Source organism: Vigna angularis, chromosome 2 (genome assembly GCF_016808095.1).
Source record: "Vigna angularis cultivar LongXiaoDou No.4 chromosome 2, ASM1680809v1, whole genome shotgun sequence".
Classification (NCBI taxonomy): Eukaryota; Viridiplantae; Streptophyta; class Magnoliopsida; order Fabales; family Fabaceae; genus Vigna; species Vigna angularis.
The window spans coordinates 4983688-5005083 of record NC_068971.1 but is presented as its reverse complement, the minus strand read 5'-3'; the positions used below and the strand labels follow the sequence as shown (position 1 = coordinate 5005083).

General features: G+C 31.1%; 2 protein-coding genes across 3 annotated transcripts; both read left to right on the top strand.

The window, feature by feature from the left end:
• Positions 1-293: 293 nt before the first annotated feature.
• On the top strand, positions 294-7398 carry LOC108327821 (uncharacterized). Of its 2 annotated transcripts, none has more exons than XM_017561537.2 (14): positions 294-423; positions 2276-2361; positions 2459-2640; positions 2931-3003; positions 3277-3351; positions 3442-3552; positions 3760-3802; positions 4775-4868; positions 5100-5202; positions 5277-5372; positions 5498-5530; positions 6234-6333; positions 6936-7020; positions 7103-7398. In XM_017561537.2, exons 2-14 carry the CDS (start codon positions 2284-2286, stop codon positions 7230-7232), a joined length of 1203 nt encoding a protein of 400 aa, XP_017417026.1. In that variant the 5' UTR covers positions 294-423; positions 2276-2283; the 3' UTR covers positions 7233-7398. The 2 variants fall into 2 exon arrangements, with proteins under 2 accessions (XP_017417026.1, XP_017417027.1); XM_017561538.2 differs by having other exon boundaries at positions 327-423; positions 4781-4868.
• A 4366-nt stretch (positions 7399-11764) lies between these two features.
• Positions 11765-13538, top strand: LOC108328162 (AAA-ATPase ASD, mitochondrial). The gene has a single exon (XM_017561980.2). It carries the CDS (start codon positions 11827-11829, stop codon positions 13342-13344), a length of 1518 nt encoding a protein of 505 aa, XP_017417469.1. The 5' UTR covers positions 11765-11826; the 3' UTR covers positions 13345-13538.
• Positions 13539-21396: the final 7858 nt, after the last annotated feature.

The following is a 21396-nucleotide window of genomic DNA, read 5'->3' as shown; positions in this document are numbered from 1 at the left end:
TAAAATATAAATGAATTAAAAAAGTCACTAATTTATTTGTTCATTAATTATTTATATGATGATATTGGATAAAAATCAATAAAGAAAAAATGAATTTTATTGAACAAAATCTTTTTATTGAATTGAGAACGAAAATAAATAACAAATAATATTTTAAACTTTTTTAAATGGTTACATATTAAAAATATATAGACATTTGATTTCTGTTTAAAATATTGTGATTATAAATTGTGGATAATTATGGGAAATATATATATATATATATATATATATATAATTTTATTTTATTTCATAATATAAGATATCCTTGAGCTAAAACCCTATACCCTTGTCCATCTCAAGGCTGCTGAAGACTGAAGCCGCAACCTCACCCTCACCTCACAAGGGTGTTCTGCCTGCGGTAACCAATCTCGATTTTATCAGGTATGTATGTATGTTGATTTTGGATTTAAAGCTCATTCTCAATTGATTTAGCTGAATTTCACTCTCAATTTCCCAACAAACCCTAAATGCTCTTTTAAATTTACACATAAGTCTTAGTAAAACAACCAATGAAAGTAGATTAGTAAAAGGACCCTAGAAAAAACAGAGATTGGGAGCAAAACAAAAAGTTGAAGAACATGGGCTAAGGGTCCCTGACGGTGAGGGGAGGTGATCGCCGGCAGGCTGCGAGCCCTGTGATTGCGAGGGCAGCCTTGTGACTGCTAGGGTGGCGACAGAGACACTTTTTTCTTTACAAATTAATCACCTTCATATTAAATTTTTTGCTAAAGAAAACAAAACAATTTAAGTTGTTACACCCATATTGATCCAAAGCAGACAACATGGTTAAAAGATTGATGCAACTTATTATTTTCCAACAACCAGGATCCAAAGAAGCAAAACTATTATCATTCTATTTTAGGACTATGAGAAAGGGGGAGTTAGTTAGGAAAGTTAGAACAATGATGTTAGTTAGTTAGAGAGGTCGTTAATTAATTAGGTATCAACAGGGGAAGAAGAATAGAATGAGAGATTTAGATTTGTTGTCATTGTAAATTCAACCTTAGCACCATCTCTGAAGGGCTCTTGGAGATGTTTCTCTTCTATTCAATAAAATATTTATTTTCTTTCTCATTCCGATTCTTGGTTCCTAACATTCTTTAATTACATTATATAACCACCTAGTATTCTTCAGAAGGCATGATATGAGTCAAAATACAAGTTTTAGTCCTGTTGTTATATGAAATCAAGAATGATTTTGTAGGTCTAAAATCTTTCAAAAGGTCACTTTCATAGTACAATGCTGATTCATGGGAATTTGCTTGTTGAAACAGGTTTTAGAGCTATTGTTATTTAAAATCTTCAAATCATTCTTTAGGACTAATTTTTTAGTAAGTCTCGTAACTTCAACCTACAAGGCTGAGTCACGACAATTTTTGCTTGTTGAATGAACAGCTACGGTTAGTTCATTTGCATTTTCATCAAGTTCAATTTAGATTTCTCAATTCCAGTGTCAAAAAGGCTGCAGAATGGTCAAACTAACATAGCATAGTTTAGTTTACAAAACCTGGATTTAATTTACAAACCTAACAATTTCATATCAACATATACACATTTGAAAAAGTCAGTACAACTTAAATCACAAAATGAATTATTCATTTTCTCTCTCATCTCTTCCCTCAGACCATCCATTATGTATTAAAAAATTGTTGCATACACTCATACCACTGAAAGTTACCAACTAATTAAAAGCCAAAGTCATATGAAGCAGTAAATTCCCTATAAAATTGACTATGTTGTCAGTTGATGTTACACAATAGTCACTATTAGGAATGAAAAGCGCAAGGGTGCTTCTTTGTTTCAAAGGCCAGATAGATTTGAGATACAGCTGACAGTAGATTTACCAGGATCTACAAATGTGGTGTGGGTACTAAACAAAAAGGGTAACTTGGTGCTACAAAGTTCCAGCCATGGTTGGGTTTAGGGAATGGGGGAATGTAATATTTACTAAAAGCTGAACATTCACTCTTGATTAATTATATTTCTATTGAATCTCTTTTCGGCTTGTAAGTAGTATACAGCATTTTGATTACCATATTTGAAATTGTCCTGATTCTTGTGTTTTTTATGTAATGACTGTATAGTATTGGTTTAGTGCTAATTTAGGTGTCTTGATCAGGATTGACATGACCCCCTACCTGTTTATTCTTCATTGACACCTGTGATTGTAGTTAATTAATTAATATTGTTTAAGTAGATATGTAATGTGCTATTTTTGTAAAAATAAATTTAGGTGTGAAAATGGCTGCCAAAAAATCTCGAAAAAGAGAAAAAGGTGAGAGTGATTCAGATGATTACAATAATGTGGAGTATGAAGAGGTATGGATTGCTGCAAAATTTTAAATTTATTAATATGTTATATAACCTTGATGATTTTCTTATGAATTTTGATTTAAGGTTTGTTTTCCTAATGTAGGTGGAGCATGATTTTGATGACGATGGTGAGGAGGATGATTTTGATGACGACAGCGGAGAGGAGGAGGATGGGCAGAAGGTAACAGATGATGAGGATGACGGGACAAGAGAGCATAGTGAATGGAACAATGATGAGATGGAACAGCTTGAGAAAGAATATAGAGATCTTCATCATCAGGAGTTGTGAGATTCCATTTAACATTTGATATACATTTAGTTTATAAAAATAGATGGTACTTAATCTTTATTGCTATACTGTACTTGTTTTGGGTATACTGTACTTGTTTTGCTAGGGCTATTTTTGTTAAATGAGCATAAATTATATTTTTGTGAAAAAAATCAAATACATTTCGTTGTATCAAATATAATTCAGATGAATTATTTGAGTCATTGTGAACCTGTTTTATTATTTTCCTTCATCTTTAAGATCGTGTAGATTCTGAGATATCTCAAATTTAACTTTCTACCTTTAGAGATACTTTGAAGAACTTGAAGCATCATAAGGATGAAGATCTTCTTAAGGGTCAAGCTGTGAAAAGCCAGAAGGTATAGTTTTATTGTTTGAATTGTACCTGGACTAATTTTTTTGTTTTGTCTTAGTATGTGCATGTTACTGTCTTCGGTTAATTTTTCCCCATTTATTTACTATTCTGTTTCTCTTTTTGCTTTGCATTGTATTAAGTTGAAGGATGTTTCTTAGTTCTTAATTCGTTCTTAGATGTCCTAGATTTTGTCAATCACCTTTCCTTCAGTATCATTTTTGTGTCTTCTTTTGTAACAATAAAAGTAGTAACAAACAAAAATTTGTTTCATCTTAAGGCCCTCTGGTACAAAGTTCTCGAACTTAGGTTCTTACTTCAGAAGCCATTCTCAAGTTCAAATAGGTTACCACAGGTATTTTCCTACTTCAGTTTTAATGTGATTTACTATTTTATTTTACCTGAATGTCATGTCTAAAACATGGTAGAATTAAATTGTGTGCAGGAACCAATCAAGTCTTCGTTCTGTGAAGCAGATGAGGCAGTTAAAGTAGCATATTCAGATCTGGTGACTTCATCCAAAGAGACTTTAGATTCTATATTGGAACTGCAAGAGGTGCAATTTTTGGCTGGAAATTTAAATAAAAATAATGAGATTTTTTCTCATGCCTGTTTCATATATTTTATTTAGTGGACAAGACTTGTTTCTGTTGGATGTTTCCTTTCTATATGTCACCAGTTTTTGTCTTATGAAGTTTTATATGTACAAAATACTATATATGACCACTGATTTCATAGTCACTGATATTTTTTCTTGTTCCAGGCTCTGTCTGCTAGGAACCCATCAATTACCCAAGCCACAGTTGGTAACTTGTTTCTCTCTTGTTCTTATTTCCCTTTCTAGTTCTTTATATGATTTATCTGTTTCATCTTTTTGTACTTGATTGATACCTTGTTTACTTTGATGCTTGTTGACATATCTTTGGAGTTGCTATCTAGTGGTAGGACTTATCCATTATAACACATTCTTTTTAAGAAATGGTAAATTACTGTCTTTTAGGAAAATGGACTTTATTCAAGGATTTTTGTTATCTCCTTTTTTTATGTGTCTATAATATGGACCATGCTTCACTTTCATTTTAGTAATAAGTGGTATGTACTTGAAGTATATAGAACTTATCTAATTTTTATACTTTCGTGAAATGTTTGTGACAAGGTTCATATCATCTTTAACCAACCTTATGAACGAAAATGAAAACATTTGTGAATTAAAAAAATAGTCATCAAGCTGAAAATGGTTGGAAGAGATAAGGGAAAGTTAGAAGTGAGACATGATAATCATCTAAAATTGATTAGTTTTGGTGGGGAAGGAGAAGTATATGGGTGGAAGAGTTATGTATCTATGTACTCCTTTACAGATATGGGAAGGGAAATATTCCATTTCTTGTATTTTTAAAGTTTCGTTTTACTATGGTTGAAAGTAGATAGAGAAACATCTAACTAAAGTTCACTACTTACTCTTTTCCCATTTCAAGAAATAGTTGAATTTAATATTGCAGTTTTTGGTCAGTTTCATTCCGTTCCCATTTTTTGGTTTAATAGTTTGTAAGTTGAACAGTTAAAAATATTGTCACAACCTCATGTAATCCAATAAATATGGGTTAATCTGTAGGCTCATTCTTGCACTTGTATAAGTTATACAGGTCTACTGGAAAAATGTCTATTTATGTTGTTGATTAATGTTTAATATGCTAATATTACTTCAATATTTGTTGCATGTTTGGTTGAACCTTGAATATTTTTTGTAAGTAACAAACTTTTTCACCCTCCACTTGAAGGTTCAGACGGGATATCAACAGATTTAGATGTTTCTAAGCATTTGAATGACAGTGTCGATCAGGAATGGTCACAAATTTCACAGATGCACAAGAGGTATTTTTATTGTGTTCTCAATGCAGCAGTATTTTGCTATGTATTTCTTCTGTCAAGCTGCTGCAGCATTGAAGCTTCTAAGTTTTGTTTTCTGAGCCTTTTCTTTGCATTAGCTATGCTCGAAGCGAAACATCTCTCAAATTATATATTTGTTTTTGCACTTTATATACATTTATATGTCATGATGTGATTCTTTGGGCATTTAATCCTATTCATGTTTGTATCTTGCAGCATAGCATGTTTCAGAGACAAGTCAATTAACAAATGGCAGCGAATGACCCAAGTAACAACTGGAGCTGCTGCCATCAAGGGAAAATTGCATGCTTTTAATCAGGTCAGGTTCTTTAACTGGTTTTGGGTTTCTTTTGTGATGGGTGTGTGTTTACTCCTAATTTTACCCCATCATAGGATATTAGCAATCAAGTCTCTGCCTATATGAGAGATCCCAGTAGAATGATCAAGCAGATGCGGCTGAGAAGATCAGCTGTGAATGTATTTGGACATGTAAGTCATTCTCTTAATCTTTAGTTGGTTTAAATTGTGTTTTTCCATATAAGGTTAGGCAGAAAGAGTTTGTGAAATTAACAAGCTGATTTATTTATCTGTCATTTTCTGCCACTTTTCTTCAGGTTCCAGAGGATGATGATAAACCTAAAGAAGCGGTAAGCCTTGTAAAGCACTAATTTTCAAGTTATGTTTTATAGTAACTTGTGATTTATGTGCAGGATGTTCAAAATTCAATATCCTTTTGAGGTTTAGTTTGCTGCTGCTTAGCAGTGGGTCTTGAAACGTCCCCTTTTCTCATATTTTTTTCTTTTGTTTTATGACCAATAAGACCAGTGGTAAAAATGTTAATTGCTGGAAATTAGACTACTAATAGAGACATGTTTTTGAGGTTACATTCCAAATTGAGAATTAGGTTTGTCAACTGCTTTATAGAGTTTCCTCACTTTATAGGTTTTACTCAATTGGAATTTGTTGAGATCAGGTGAGATAGCCATGCAGGATTATGGGATAGTAGTGTGTGATTGATAAAACCTTCAAGGAAAATGCAGAGATGTATAAATGACCTCTGACTGAGGACTTACTCCATAAGGATGAGAGAAAGAATAGGATTTTAAAATAAAAAGAGAGAAGAGCAAAATCCCTTTCGATAAGTATTTTTCTCATTTCTGAATATCCACCAATACATCATGAATGCACAACCTGTAACTGAATAACAGACTTTGATAGTTGCTTGGTTCTCTATTATCCCTCTTCTCATCTGTTATATTTATGTGCAGTGCTTGTGTTTGCATGGATTTTGTAGGATCTTACAATGTGCGATATACAATCCTGACTTCCTGTTCATTGCTTGCTTTGCAGGAGACACCTACTGATGGTGACCCCGAACTTCTGGATGACTCTGAATTTTACCAGCAATTATTGAAAGAATTTTTTGAGACAGTTGATCCTTCATCATCTGGTATTGCCAATTAATCTTTTATAGCAACATTTCTATGTCAAATGCAATTGGATATTTGTAGCTTTTAGTTGTTGTACTTAATATCATACTGCCACGATGATGCACAAAATGTTATTGCATTTTGGAATTATTTTTAATCATTTTAAATTTCATAGTGGCTTTTGAAAGTCATACACCACCTTTAACATGCACAAATGACTAAATTTTAGTTAAGCTTATCAGAACTGACCAACACGGATTTGAATTTTAACTTTCTGTTAGATCCAGATTTTGCACTAGTACCAAGGGGTAGTAGCTAGTTATTACTAACATTTCCCTTCAACAAATAAAATGTGAATTATTCAATGCTGCTCGCTTTTGAAAATTATGCCATCCTCTGAAAATTATGGCATCTTTTATATTTGAATAATCGGAATTATCTGGTTGTTTCCCGTTGTACAATCCTCTGAACATTGAGTCCAGAATATATCAGAGACTGGAATTTGAACATGTTCCTTTTTCTCACCGATGTTCAGTTATCTACCCCTAAACTAGGATTTAACAGTGTTTTCTTTGTGTGTAATTACACTTCAACTTTTTTTTTTTGTTTTATTTTTGTGCAGAAAAAGCATTGTATGCTTTGAAGAGAATGCAACCCAAGAAAAGAAAAATTGTCGATCGTCGTGCATCCAAAAGTCGCAAGATAAGGTATTGTAGGATGTAACATTTAACCTATATGTATCGTGCAGTCTATTATGAACTGAATAATTTTTTGAATGATTTGGTGAAGGTATAATGTTCATGAAAAGATATTAAATTTTATGGCCCCACTACCTGCCACCATTCCTCCTACTGCTCCAAAGTTATTCGAAAATCTGTTTGGATTGAGGACTCGAAGATCATCTGCTGCAGCCTCATAATTATCATGGTTGGCGGACAGAAATATTGGCCTCACAGTTTTGCCCTTAACATGTTGTACACTAATATGTCTCCTACATTATGTTTATTATTTGAGGAATTTCATTATTTTTTCCTCCACGAGATAATGTAAATCTATTCAGATCCATAGTTTCGCCTTCGATGAAATGATGGTGACCAATGGCTTGGTTCTAACATAATATAGTTCTGAATTTGCATATTTTTTTCTATTTAAAATGCATTTCTTTCCTTATTCACTTTATTAAATTAGCCTCTTTCATGAATTGGTGATTCATTTCAACGAGCAGTGGTAAAGTAATGAATGAAGTAATCACATTTTTTGTAATGAAGATTAAAGAAAACCATGGAGATTATTGTCATTTGTAATGAATAGTCCAATTAGTGGGAAGACCTGAGGACACGAAAAAGATGTTATTTTGGTAAAATATTGTTAACCAGCTTTATCTTTTACGGTGTGTTTGGAAAAAATGAGTTAAACGCGAACAACAAATTAAACGTACCATAAACCCGTCTTCAAAATGTTAAAATGTTGTGGTGTTCATGTCAAATTCTTGGACTGCTTTCCATTCATTTTGGATTGAGCTTGAAGGATTGATAAAATTTAAAGTCTAAGTATTTGTGTGTTATTATTGATAAATGGTTATTATTGTACCAGCTTTCTTTTTGAAGTGTCAAAAAACCTATTCCATGGTGACCTAACTTTTAATTTTGGGTCGATGTGATCGTCCATGACATTCTGTTAAGACAATTTCTTCCTCCACTCTCATTTTCCTTCTACACTCCAGTTTTTAAAGTGTCCATCTTGCCCTTTCTACACACCATTTAAATACTCATTCAACGTATATTGATGTTGTTGCTTACGAGCTATTGTTTTTAATGACTTAATTAACAATTCGTTATCTGTATTTATATTTGTAATTTGTTTTGGTCTTTATATTTGGTTTTGACTCAATTGAGTTTTTATTAAATAAAAAAATTCACTATAACCCACATCATTAAGTTGACATTAATATGGTTGGGAAGTGTCATATCAAAATCTAGGTATGTTATTTATCAAAATCTAAGTTATCTTTTAATAATTTGATTTTGACATGTCATATATTTTTTAAAAAAAGATAACTTATATTTTTATTAATGACAAATCCAAAATTTGACATGTGTATTTTCAATTGACGTTAATGTCATTTTAGGAACACATTATTTTTTTTTTCAAAAATTTAAGTTTTTTTTTTTAAAATATAAGGAATTCATTTGAGTTCCAATTGAGTCTTTTTAAAAATTAAAAACTTAATTGAAAAAAGAAACAATATAGAACCAAAATAAATTAAAATTATTTTTAATGTTAAATTGCCTAAGAATATTGTTGCCGGTGATGGTTTTGTAGGTGTTGAAATTATTTATTATTTTTTTATAAGCTTTTCGATTTTATTGCACAATATATATTCAATTTCTTTAAAAAAATATATTATTATGAATTAATTAATACTTATTCATTAATCTTAGTTTTATTACGTGTTATATTTTAAAAGTATTTTAAGAATTAACCACAAAATATAAATATACGCACGTCCAAGAAATTATGAAATATCATTAATAATATTTATAATTCATATCTTATAATATAATAGTGTAGTGTGAGATTACGTTATATTTTCAAGATATTATAAAATATTTCCAAGAAATTTACGATTAATATTTTATAGTATAATAATTTATCATTATATTTTATTATATATCTAAAATATTATAATAATAATTTATTATTTAATATCTCCAATATATTATGATATAATAATAAATTATATAATATCGTGAAGATATAATAGCCATGAATACATATGCTATTACATAAAGTATATAAATCTTTATAAATAGACCTTTTTCTTGTTTCAAATTTTAATGTTTCAAATCTTAGTTATATATCAACAATCAAGTAAGCTCACATAAAACTAATGTGTCAAATTCAAAAATAACGATAAATAAATATAATTAGGCTGAATGACCAACCTTTAGTGATCTTCAATTACCACTTCTCCCAATAAACTCCAGAAACTATTTATTTTTTATAAAGTAATTAAAAAAGTTGTTAAAAAAAAAGCTATGTTTTATACTTCATGAAATTGTAAACTACCATATGTAATAAATTTATTTATTATTTCTTATAACAATCACCTCAAAACATGCTAACACTTATTTGTGATTAAATAACAACTTATACTATATATTTAAAGAATCTTTTGGCCACAAAAATGCACTTTTCTTTTGTCATTGAAAACCACTTGTAGAACAGTTGTTTTGGTATAAAAAGAATCAAAATCTATCATGCCATTCACGTAAATGTGAATAAATAATTTGTGGTTTGTGTTTACACGCAACCATTGTTGATTGGTCAGATTAAACTTTCATGAACTATTCAAACGCAAAGATACAAAGAGAAATTAATGTAAAAGAAGCTGTAACTTGGGGTCCAAGATATTAGTTGTTCTTACTTTATGGTCAATTTGAGGTCAATGAAAAAGTGAAAAAAATTAGGGTTAATGAAATGTCACAACTTTTTGAATGGCCGGAGAGAAAAATTAGGACAAAGGAAAGACATTCCCAATAAACATTCAGATGAGTTACAGCTGGCAGGTCAAAGTCTTTCTATTAATAATTTACTAGATTTATCCTATTAATAGCATCTTGCATTCACACATAAAATGTTGTTCTTTTTTTAATGATATTCTTCGTTAGTATAATTTTAGTTGTCCTATTTTTCATTTTAATTACAGTTTCAAATTTATCAATGAATTTTTTATATTAAAAAAAATGATTTATCTAATAGTTGATTTCAATTTTTTATCTAAAAATTATTTTTTTATGATCTAAACATAGAAAATGTCCACTTTTTAAAGATGCCACATCACTCTCTATTAATTAATAGCCGCCGCGTATATACAAATAAAAGTTTCATTAATAGGATCATGAATTTGTGCTAATTGGGCAATTGTTCCATGCAAGTTTCATATGCACATTAACCATCACAAATTAATATAAATTAATACTTCTCTATCCATTAATTTTAATTATCTGTCATAATTTCCCTTATATTAAGAAGTATTTGATTTTATTAAAAGTGTACACTAAGTTCTTACTTTCTTGTTTATTAATTTAAATCATATTTACTAACTATAAAAATTGCATTGCAGAAAAGAATACAAGTAAATTCAACAATACGATTATTGGGTAGCCAAATTTCAAAAGAAAAAACTCAAATATCAATAATTTTAGTTTTAAATACTTATTTTGTAATTAAACTAAATTTATTGTTTATGTGAGTTTAGGTGAGACATTTTTCAACAAATGAATAAAATAATTGACATTAAAGTCAATATAAGAATATAATTGCTAAAACATATTTAAAAAGTTGTGACAGATGAAAACAGAAAAGTCTAATTTCTTGATGTGTCATGTATTGTATAGTCAACTAGCACACGAGAGTGAGACAGTAAATATATTTAAATTGAACTGAGAGACACTTTTTCAAATGAAATCTGTCTTCTATATATAATAAACAATGACATGGTTCCTCCAAAACCAAAATTTAATATTTAAGAATTCCACCATAAATTCACAAACAATTTTAAGTTGTTAAAAATGCTCTGAAAAATAAATTATTCGTATAGATTCAGTGAATTAAGCCAGGTTTCTACTCATCCAGTAAATTTATGAAAGCATAAAAGTTTGATTATGTTTTTATTATTTAATGTATTAAGAAGTGAGCGCAGTGGAATAACCTATCAACACTTGGATAAAATCTTATTGATAATTCTCGTACCAATTTTAGAAGTAAACCTTATATAAATATTTATATATTGTAAATTAATTTAATATATTTTAATTTAGTGTGATTTTAGTTTTTCTTGAAATTTGGTTTTGTTTTTTCTTTAATTACTAAACTAGATTCTCTTAATCTATGTATTACTGACTTTTATATTGAAAAGGAAAAGTAAAAGAAAAATTATAGAAATGTGAAAAATTAAATGAGGTATCTCCTTTGATTTCTCCCAATCTGGTTACCATGTCTCTCACCATGCGTTATCAGACTGAGACACATTTGCATTTATTTACATACATAATAAAAATAAAACCGTCACAAAAAATGAATTTCTATATTTTATAAAAAGTTAAAAAATAAAGAAAAATAATATTAAGTAAATGTAAAAAATTTGTGTGGAAAAGAGTATATTTCTATTATCATATAAAGAGTTTTGAAATTTTGAATATAGAAAGCATTTTCTCATATTTAAATGCTGGCATGACGGTGTAAAGTAGGAAAGATAACATCTGAGGTCCAACATCTTTTGAATGGTCAGAAATGGCTGGCTGATATTATACTACAATACAAATGCCAAAAAGTTAGACATAAGACAAAAGTACACCAAGAATTTTCGATGAAAATGAGGTGTTACTACTAGGAAATTCTGTGTTCTTCATACCCTCCTCCTCCATATAAATATATACAACTTCCACGCTGATGTTTAGAACTCACTGAAAAACAAGTCAAAAACTTGTGAGAAAAATCAGATTATAGCAATGGGTTCAGAATGGTCTCTGTTAGGGTCATTCACTGCAACAATTATGATAGCATACACTGTGTTTGACAAGTTCATCCCAAACCATATCCGTTCTTATGTGCAAATATACGCTCACAAACTAGTAGGTTTTCTTTCTCCTTACATCCAAATCACCTTCCCTGAATTCTCAGGTGAACGTCTCAAACACAGTGAGCTTTTCACTGCCATCCAAACCTACCTCGTTCAAAACTCTTCTCAGGGAGCCAGAAAACTCAAAGCTGAGCCTGCCGCCGACAGCAACAGCCCCTTTCTTCTTTCCATGGACGACAACGAAGAAATCACAGAGATTTTCCAAGGGGTGAAGCTCTGGTGGGGTTCTCACAAAAGCACGATCAAAACACAGTCCTTTTCGTTTTACCCTAGTGCTGATGAGAAGAGGTTCTACACCCTCACATTTCACAAGCGCCACAGAGACCTCGTTTCAAGCACTTACATCCCCCACGTGTTGGAACAAGGTAAATCGCTCAAACTGAAGAATCGGCAACTGAAGCTGTTCACCAACAATTCTTACACCGGTTGGGGAGGGTATAGAAAATCGAAGTGGAGCCACGTTGTGTTTGAGCACCCTGCGAGGTTTGAAACCCTTGCTATGGAGAAAGCGGAGAAGGAAGAGATTATAGATGATCTTCTCACGTTCAAGAATGGGAAGGAGTATTATGACAAGATAGGGAAGGCTTGGAAGCGTGGTTATTTGCTGTATGGCCCTCCGGGGACTGGAAAATCTACCATGATTGCTGCTATGGCTAATTTTTTGTACTATGATGTTTATGATCTTGAGTTGACAGCAGTGAAGGATAACACACAGTTAAGGTCGCTGCTGATTGAGACAACGAGTAAGTCTATTATTGTGATTGAAGACATCGATTGCTCTATTGATCTTACTGGGAAGAGGGTGGTGAAAAAGGAGAAGGAAAAGAGTGAGGATGCGAAGGATCCTGTTAACAAGGCCGAGGAAGAAGATAACAAAGAGAGTAAGGTGACTTTGTCGGGTTTGTTGAATTGCATTGATGGGATTTGGTCAGGTTGTGCAGGAGAGAGGATCATTATTTTTACTACAAACCATGTGGACAAGCTTGATCCTGCTCTGATTAGAAGTGGAAGAATGGACAAGAAAATAGAGCTATCTTATTGTTGTTATGAGGCTTTTAAGGTTCTTGCCAAGAATTATTTGGATGTTGATTATCACGGTTTGTTTTCTGTTGTTGAGGGGTTGCTGAAAGAGACCAAGATGACACCTGCTGATGTTGCTGAGAACATGATGCCTAAGTCCAAGAGGGATGATGTGGAGACATGTTTGAAGAAGTTGATTGAATCTCTTAAGAAGGCAAAGAAGAAGGCTGAGGAAGAAGCACAAAAGAAGGCTGAGGAAGAAGAAGCTAGGTTGAAGGAGAAGGAAAAGGAGCAGGAGAAGTTAGCAGAGGCAAAGAGTGATGAGAAAGCTGGGAAAGAGGTGAAGGAGAATGGATTTTTCCATTGATTTGGGAAAAGGATAAAACAAATATTAAAGAATGAAGTTAATATGCATGTGCAATATGCTTCTGCTGCAGTGTAGATTCTATTAGTACATGTGATCTATATGTATGGTTTGCATCAAGATTTCGTTGTGTAAATGATTATATATATATATATATATATATATATATATTAATGTAATTATATAATTATAAACTATGTGTACTACCACAACTTCCTTAAGTACGTATTTATACTAATATTTAAAGTTTAATTAGATTGTAATATGTGAAAGGTGTATATTTAAAATTCAATCATCTTTAAGTTTAAACTCGGATGACATAATAGTCACATATTCATGAATTTAGTTACTTGTTATACTAAACATGACAAAAAAAAGTCACATCAAAGTTATAAAACCTTTGAATAATAGTATTTGAATTTGTTCTCGTCTAGACTTACCCACAAGTATAATTAAATTTGAAACATTTGAAACATATGCTAATATTAATATAACAAAGTAGATGATATGAAAAAAAGTAACATGTATAGATTTCAAGTCAAGTTTCATCTTCCTATGTAGGAAATAACACCATACAATTGTGCATTGTCATGCTATGATGACCATTATCATAAATAGTTAGTTGATTAATTAAGTAAACTTCCATAAAATATTACATTTAGTAACATATACCCATCAATATATGGCGTAAGGTACATCTCTTTTTTTGACTCATACGTCCATGTTTACAAATATGTTTGTTGTGATCAAGTGTGTTTCCATAAAGTGACATGATCTGAGATTCAATAAATTCATACATGGAAGTTCGACCTTGGTCCATAATGACTGTGTCCATATACCTATAACAAGAAAGTTAACTATATATTAAAAAGTAACAATTCCAAGATTTGAAATATGAAGATAATGAAAATCTTACATGTATCATAGATTTATTATTGAAATATCAATATCACGTCTCTCCCAATGTCCTCTAGCATCATTTAGAGTAATGTGCATTGATACATGACACTAGAGGTCAAATACTCTTAACTTCCACTCCAATTCTACTGGTCCTCTATTCATCCTATGCAATTTAGTTATCAACTTTCTTAGAGGATTATCCTTCGCTTCTGCCACATCATCATCTTCATGGATAACAATCTGATGCATAACCTACTTGTCAGGACGAAAGAACTAAAATAAAGATTTCAAAGATATGAATAATTTATATATAAAATATTACATAAAAATACTAAGAATAACAATATAACACCTATGGTGGGCCAAAATATGACATGATCAATGCTTTACGCCAAACTATAAATGTATCTGGCCTTTCCCATTAATTGAGTTTTTGAAGTTGGCATAGACTCAAGCATGAGGATCTTGAACTTCATTAATCATCACATGTGCATAAGGGGCAGTAGATAAACCCCATGAATAGTATTCCTCCTTTAAGTTATCATCCTACAACCACTACATATGGGGATCTCCATCAACCAATCATATTGAGAAGTGTAGTCAGTATGATTTGTAATAGAACATGTACTTTCTGTGTTCCTACGATGTCCTGTTGAAGCTTCAATGGGTAGCTCCATATTTTGTTGAGTTATGAATTGAAACTTTTTTTCAAATACTCTTTGTATTTGTTCTTACTTGTAGTTCTTCCATGACACGTTGCTCCTCATTACCTTTATGATGAGTATACACAAATTTTGTATAAAAAATTATACAGAAAGAGATACAAGAAGAATGAGAAAGCATGTGTAAATTATTAATTCATACAAATATATATTGTAAGACAACTTATACACAATTCTGTTGGGTAATGTACTATGTATACAGTCCAAGCAGAGCCATGGGCTAGTTAATATTAATTACTAGTTTTTTATTTTATTTTTATTAGTATAATATATGTATAATTAAAAATTATTTTATAGTTTAACATAAGCAGTTAAATCATATTATAATTGTTTTGCTTTCACAAATTTATACATAAAACTATACCTATTAAAACTTAAAAAAAAGTTAAGATGATCAATAATTATATGGATAATATAATTAAAAAAAATTCCCATTTAGTTTTCCTCTACATTTTCTGTAGCCAAAAACAAAAGTTAATTGACTAATTTCAAAAGCAACTATACCAATCTTAGTATTATTGACTATTTTAGGTTTTTTTTTTCAAGTTCATATCTAACCAATTTCACAATTATATTTCACTATTTAAAATTTGTTCTCTGATAAAAAAACTGATCAGTTTTATTTCTTGAATTATTATGATAATTCATTTTGTGATGGTTTAAACCTTTTAGAAATTATTTTTACTAAAATGTTTGAAAGATATATTAAACAATTCTTTAAGGTTCACAACGGTAAACATGTTGTAACATCCCAAAAATACAGTTTAAAACTATATAGTAGAATAATCACATTCAATAATAATTCAGATCAGTCTTACACTAGGGTCGAACGTATGCTTATGACCGAACGACCTTACAGAAAGAGTAACAAACTTAAACTGTACAAGTACAAATCTGACCGAACGGTTTACAAAATACTATACCGAACGATCATACAAAACAAAAGGGGAAGGTGATCGAACGACCACCTTATTATAAAACTAAACTACTGACCGAACGTCCTACTGTTCGGTCTTAACTTCAACCTCAACTAGGTTTTCTTCCTCCAGCGTCTCTTCCAGCAGTACGTCTCCTTCTGCTCACATCCACATGGATGAGCATTGCAATGACAAAGACAGACGTACATAACATGACAAGACAGGAAAATACAGGGTAAGCTTATGTAATTTAATTCATGCATAAACATACATTCCAAACAATCAAACACATAAGGTAAATTTCAACATACGTATCATACAAAACCTATTACTAGACTGACTGTCCGGACTGTATGAAATCTGTGTAGCTACGACGTTCGTGCACCCGGGTGATGTAGTAACTGGGATACCCTCAACAGCTGCCACCCGAGGTTAGTCCTATTTGTCCAAAGTAACCCTAAGGACTAGGACCTCTTGCCATTCCCACACATGACCTACCCTCCTCTACGTGATGACGAGTACTCACGGAACATCAGGATGAACCGCCAGCTTAGCATGCCCACATTCATACTTTACCAATTCCAATATTCATCCATGAGTCGTTCCTCCCTGGAACGCTCATCCATAATCCAAAACATTTCAATCCATATCATATTCTCTTATCTTTCATTAGTATTCATCTCACTTAACATTTTTCACAATGATCCGTAAGGGTACCTAATATCGAACGTTCAACACTGATTCAGAACAAGACCGAACACTTGGAGACCGAGAGGTCTCCAGTTCCAGAATAGATTTAGGCCAAGAGGATTACTATTGGGTTGGAAAAGATAATGAGTACAATCATATATCGACAAAATGAATGGGACGAACGTTATTTACAAAGTGAATCAATTAGATGATTTGACTCTTGAGGACTCCAAACGAACACTGAAATGACCATGCCCAGTACTAGGCTTTATGCCGTAACCAAAGGATACAGACACTTCGAGACCTTCTAAGAATAATACTTAGAAGAATTCCCATGAAGAAACCGAACACTTATGAAAACTTAGTTTATTTGGGTTTAGTATCAAGAAATCAGAATGCCAGTTAAAGACTGAACACTATAGTGAGCGAACCCTAGTGGGCTTGAACGAACGCTCTTATTATGAAGTTTAGCTTAAGGAGCTAGAACGAGTGCCTGGTGTAAGACCAAACACTTGCTTAGGACGAACACTTGGTATAAGACCAAGTGCTACTAAACTTAAAGAGAAGAGGCTTGATAATTATACTAAGATACTATTGGAGTAGTGTTTAAGAATAACTAAAATATTCAATTATATATATATATATATATATATATATATATATATATATATATATATATATATACTTAGGTTTATCACAGAATACCAAGACACAACTATGCTTGGCCAAACGCTTGTGCAAAGTAGTTCGAAATGAAGACGCTCGTCCTCAACTAGGATTCTTCCCAAATGAAAGAATCCAATTCTAACCAAGTTTACTAGAAATACCGAACGGTCAATGACCGTTCAGCGACGAACGTACCCTTTCATAAAGAAATTTCATATTCATAATTCATTTATCTCAATTCAATGTCTCAACATTTATCTATATAAGTTCATACACTCATATCATAGTCAAATTTCATAATTCATACAATCCAAGCATATCAACCATCATATATCATATTCATTCAGTCAATCCAACGAACGTTCATACAACACATTGAACATACAAATTAAATTAAATAAGCTTCCCTTACCTCTGAGCGTGAACAAACGTCCTAGAGGCAGAATTGAGGTTCGCCTGACTACAATTCCTTCTACCCTCACGTTCAACTATTCTTCAACTAAGCCAAACAACAGGAGACCAACAATGGCTCAGACAATATGAAATCATGCAACCAGAATTTGGTTTGCATGTGCCAGAAAACGAACGGCTAACGAGAAGAAGAACTTACCAGTTCAAAATTCGAAACCGTTCGGTTCAAACTAAAGCTCTGGACGCCGGAAGTGCTTCTACGGTGCCTGAATGGTGATCGGAGAAGAGAAAGGGTGAGTTTTCGTAGAGAGAAGGGAGAGCTTTTAGAGAGAAGGAGGAGAATTTGAGAATATCAGAGTTTGGAGAAGAAAGTGCATGCAGAGAGTGTGACGTAAACTTTCCAAAACTCAGTTTTGCTTAAAACGAACGTCCGCTCATCTGCCGTTACCTGCCTTCCACTATCTGATTTTCGGATCCTCATCGCTTGATACCTAGCGTCCGTTCAGAGGAGTTTGGATGCGTTTTTAATGATTCTGACACATGTTCACTAGAATATTATTATTAATCCCATATATTTTTTCATTGTCTTGCTTCTGAAAATCCCAAAATCTAAAATTCATCAACAATATCCCAGATCAATTAACTGACTTATGCAGAATAAGCAATAATATGTTCATACCATTTGAAGACTTTGGTCACTATAAATGCATGTCTTGGACGGCCATAAAATAAATTCTAACAAACGGTTATACGTAATTAAAAAAATAACTTGATAAATCAAGTTATTCCTTAATAATGATAGTTGACAGGAGAAAGAGAAACATTAATGAGATAATAATTTAAATAATAATACTGACGAAAAATTGACAAGTGACTAAAGTAATAAAAAATTTAAAAACAGACACCAAAAATATATGAAAGTCAAAATTTCATAATATATTAATTTGTTTGTTTGTAACAACTAGCTGAGTATTTGAGTTGGGTTTGAAGTTAAAAAATTATTAGACTATTTTAAATGTAAGGTTTTTATGCTTGATTTGTTTAGATCACGTATTAAACAAGTTTGCTTATGATTTTTGGGGAATTGTTCGTAAATTTTGGAATATGCTATTTGCACTAATGATTAGTACAGTTTCTTTGTATTATTTTCTCAAGAATATTTTAGGTGGTGCATTTCTAACCTACCTTAAATGAAACTTGTTTATTAATTGAATAGTTTACGGGTTCATATGAACGGACCTAAATAACAACAACCTCAAAGAATAAAAAGTTAAATTCAAAACGTTAAGAAAACTTAGAACAAAATAAAACGTGTTAAAATAACAGAGATTCTATTAAAAATGTTAACTAAGTTTCTGAGTAAAATGTATTTCAAACGAAGTTCATAAATAGGAAAACGGATTTAATGACTTTATCCCATAACTTATTTTAATTTTCATGGAATGACCAACTTTAATTTTTTAAATAAAAATATAAAAGAAAACAAATAAAAATTGAACAAATTACATAAAAAAAAGTTACTTCTGCATAAATAGTTACCACTAATAAATAGAAACTAAAAAAAAGGGGGAAAATATTAAAAAACAAAAACAAAAGGCAAGTTAATACGAAAAAGTAACTAGGCAAGTAAAGTAATTAGTTTAAATCAACCTGGGAAAAAGTAAATCTTTTTTTTTTCAACTAGCTTGTAAGTTTACTCTCCCACACCTTCTTTAATATATAAAATTGAATCGGTATACATTCATAAAATAACTTTATTTCAATACATATTATTTATTATTAGATTATTGAATTTATTTGCTAAAATAGATTTCTCCATGTCAAAATATTACCACTATTTATTTGACTTTACTAATATATATGAACCGATTTTCTGAACGGTAACTACTAAAAGATTTAAAAACATTCTGGTAAAACAAAATCTGAAAACAGAGGAGAGACTTTTAAAAAGTTAGCTATATAAAATTTTGTATCTGCCACATAAATATTATATAATTACGGTTTATTCTTTTTAAAAGAATTTGTTAACCAGTATATAATAATTTAATTTTATGAAATTTACCAATTTGATAGTATGGAACCGCTTATCACTTGTTGACCAATCGAGAACGGTCAACAGGTAACATCGTTAATTAAAAATAAACTTCATTAGCAACTGAAAACATAGATTAAGCAGCAAAAGAAGATTAAGACATGTTTAAACCGTGAATAAATCATCCAAAAATTTACATAGATATTTAAGGTAATGAATTCAGTGAGTAACTCTAGCATTTGTGAGAACAACTTAGATGACAAGTAAGATGTGGAACTCAAAAAGTAGTTGAAAAAAGAACCATTGAAGACTCTTGAAGTAAGGCAGTCCTGCTTTGTAGAAACACTTATAATTAATATAAACAAATATAAAGTATATCCGTTAACACAGCGTTTTGTAGTGATATGTCGAATCAAACAAGGTTCTTGAAAAAAGCACGTCCAGTTGTAGAAAGTAAAATCGCTTTATCTAAAAGTAACGAAACAAAAAACAGAATTCCGGAAGCTTTATTTGATGAAAGTGTAGTAAATTCCTAACATACAACGTGTTACGTTGCCGACAACCTGATTTAAACATTGTAAACGACCACAACCACATATATTTTGTTGCTCAATTACTAAATTAATCGCAAAAGTTCATATGTTAAGCTATTATTGCTTCTGCGTCTTTTCCCAGAGATTTGTTAATTTAATTCACTGCTCCTGTTGTGGAACGGTGCCGTATGATGGGGCTTTTCAAGAGTAGTCACACTTTTAATTCCTTCTGAGACTTACCTACGTTCCTGTTCCTGTTCCTGTTTTACTGTGTGGTCACCAATGTTTATGAACTCTGTCGCATTGTTTAATCTATCAACATATCACTGTTTTCTTTACAAAATCTATTATTATACTGTGAATGGAACATAAAATCCTCTCAGATTTAAATTTCAAGAAAGAAATAGTAAATTCACATTTTGTTAGATTGTAACTTTAAAGAGTTATTCATTTATGCATGTTGTGTGACAAGCAGGTGTGGGACCATGTTGCAATGGAAAGCCACTTAGTTGTAGTTGAATCCTTAGGTTTTGCATAGACTATACTTTGGGCGATACTGAATGCAACTCTATGGTATGACTATTTGATAAGTCTAAAACTGAACGATCCATATGATTAGGAATATTCATTTTAAGCTACTTATAGAGACTGAGTTTATGATCAAGGAATCATCTTTAAACAACACTTAAATTTGATGATGATTAACTAAAAGTCAAATTATGATCATTACGAATTGAATTGTGATTAGGTTGATGGTGATATAAAACTTATTCTAAAATCTATAAATAAATGTTTGAAGTGATTGAATTTATTATGTATTTATTGTTAAACTTGTTAAATCTTTGTTCACTCTAACATCTTCCTACCTTTAACCTTTTAGTTTGGCCGATTGAAAGACAAACTATAATGAAAAAATAATTATTTATTTAATTAAATTCATTTAAATGTTTGTGTGCATATTTTTCTATATTATTTTACTCATGTCTTTCAAATATTAGGTAATTAACACATTCAACTATACGAAACATATTCAAAATACATTTCAAAATTAAATATTACAAAACATTATATAGCATTTTAATTAATATTTCCAATAAACTTACGTTAACATGAATTTAAAAAAAATTAAATTTCTTTTAAATTAAACTCAATCAAAATATATAAGGGGACAAGTTCACATGTAA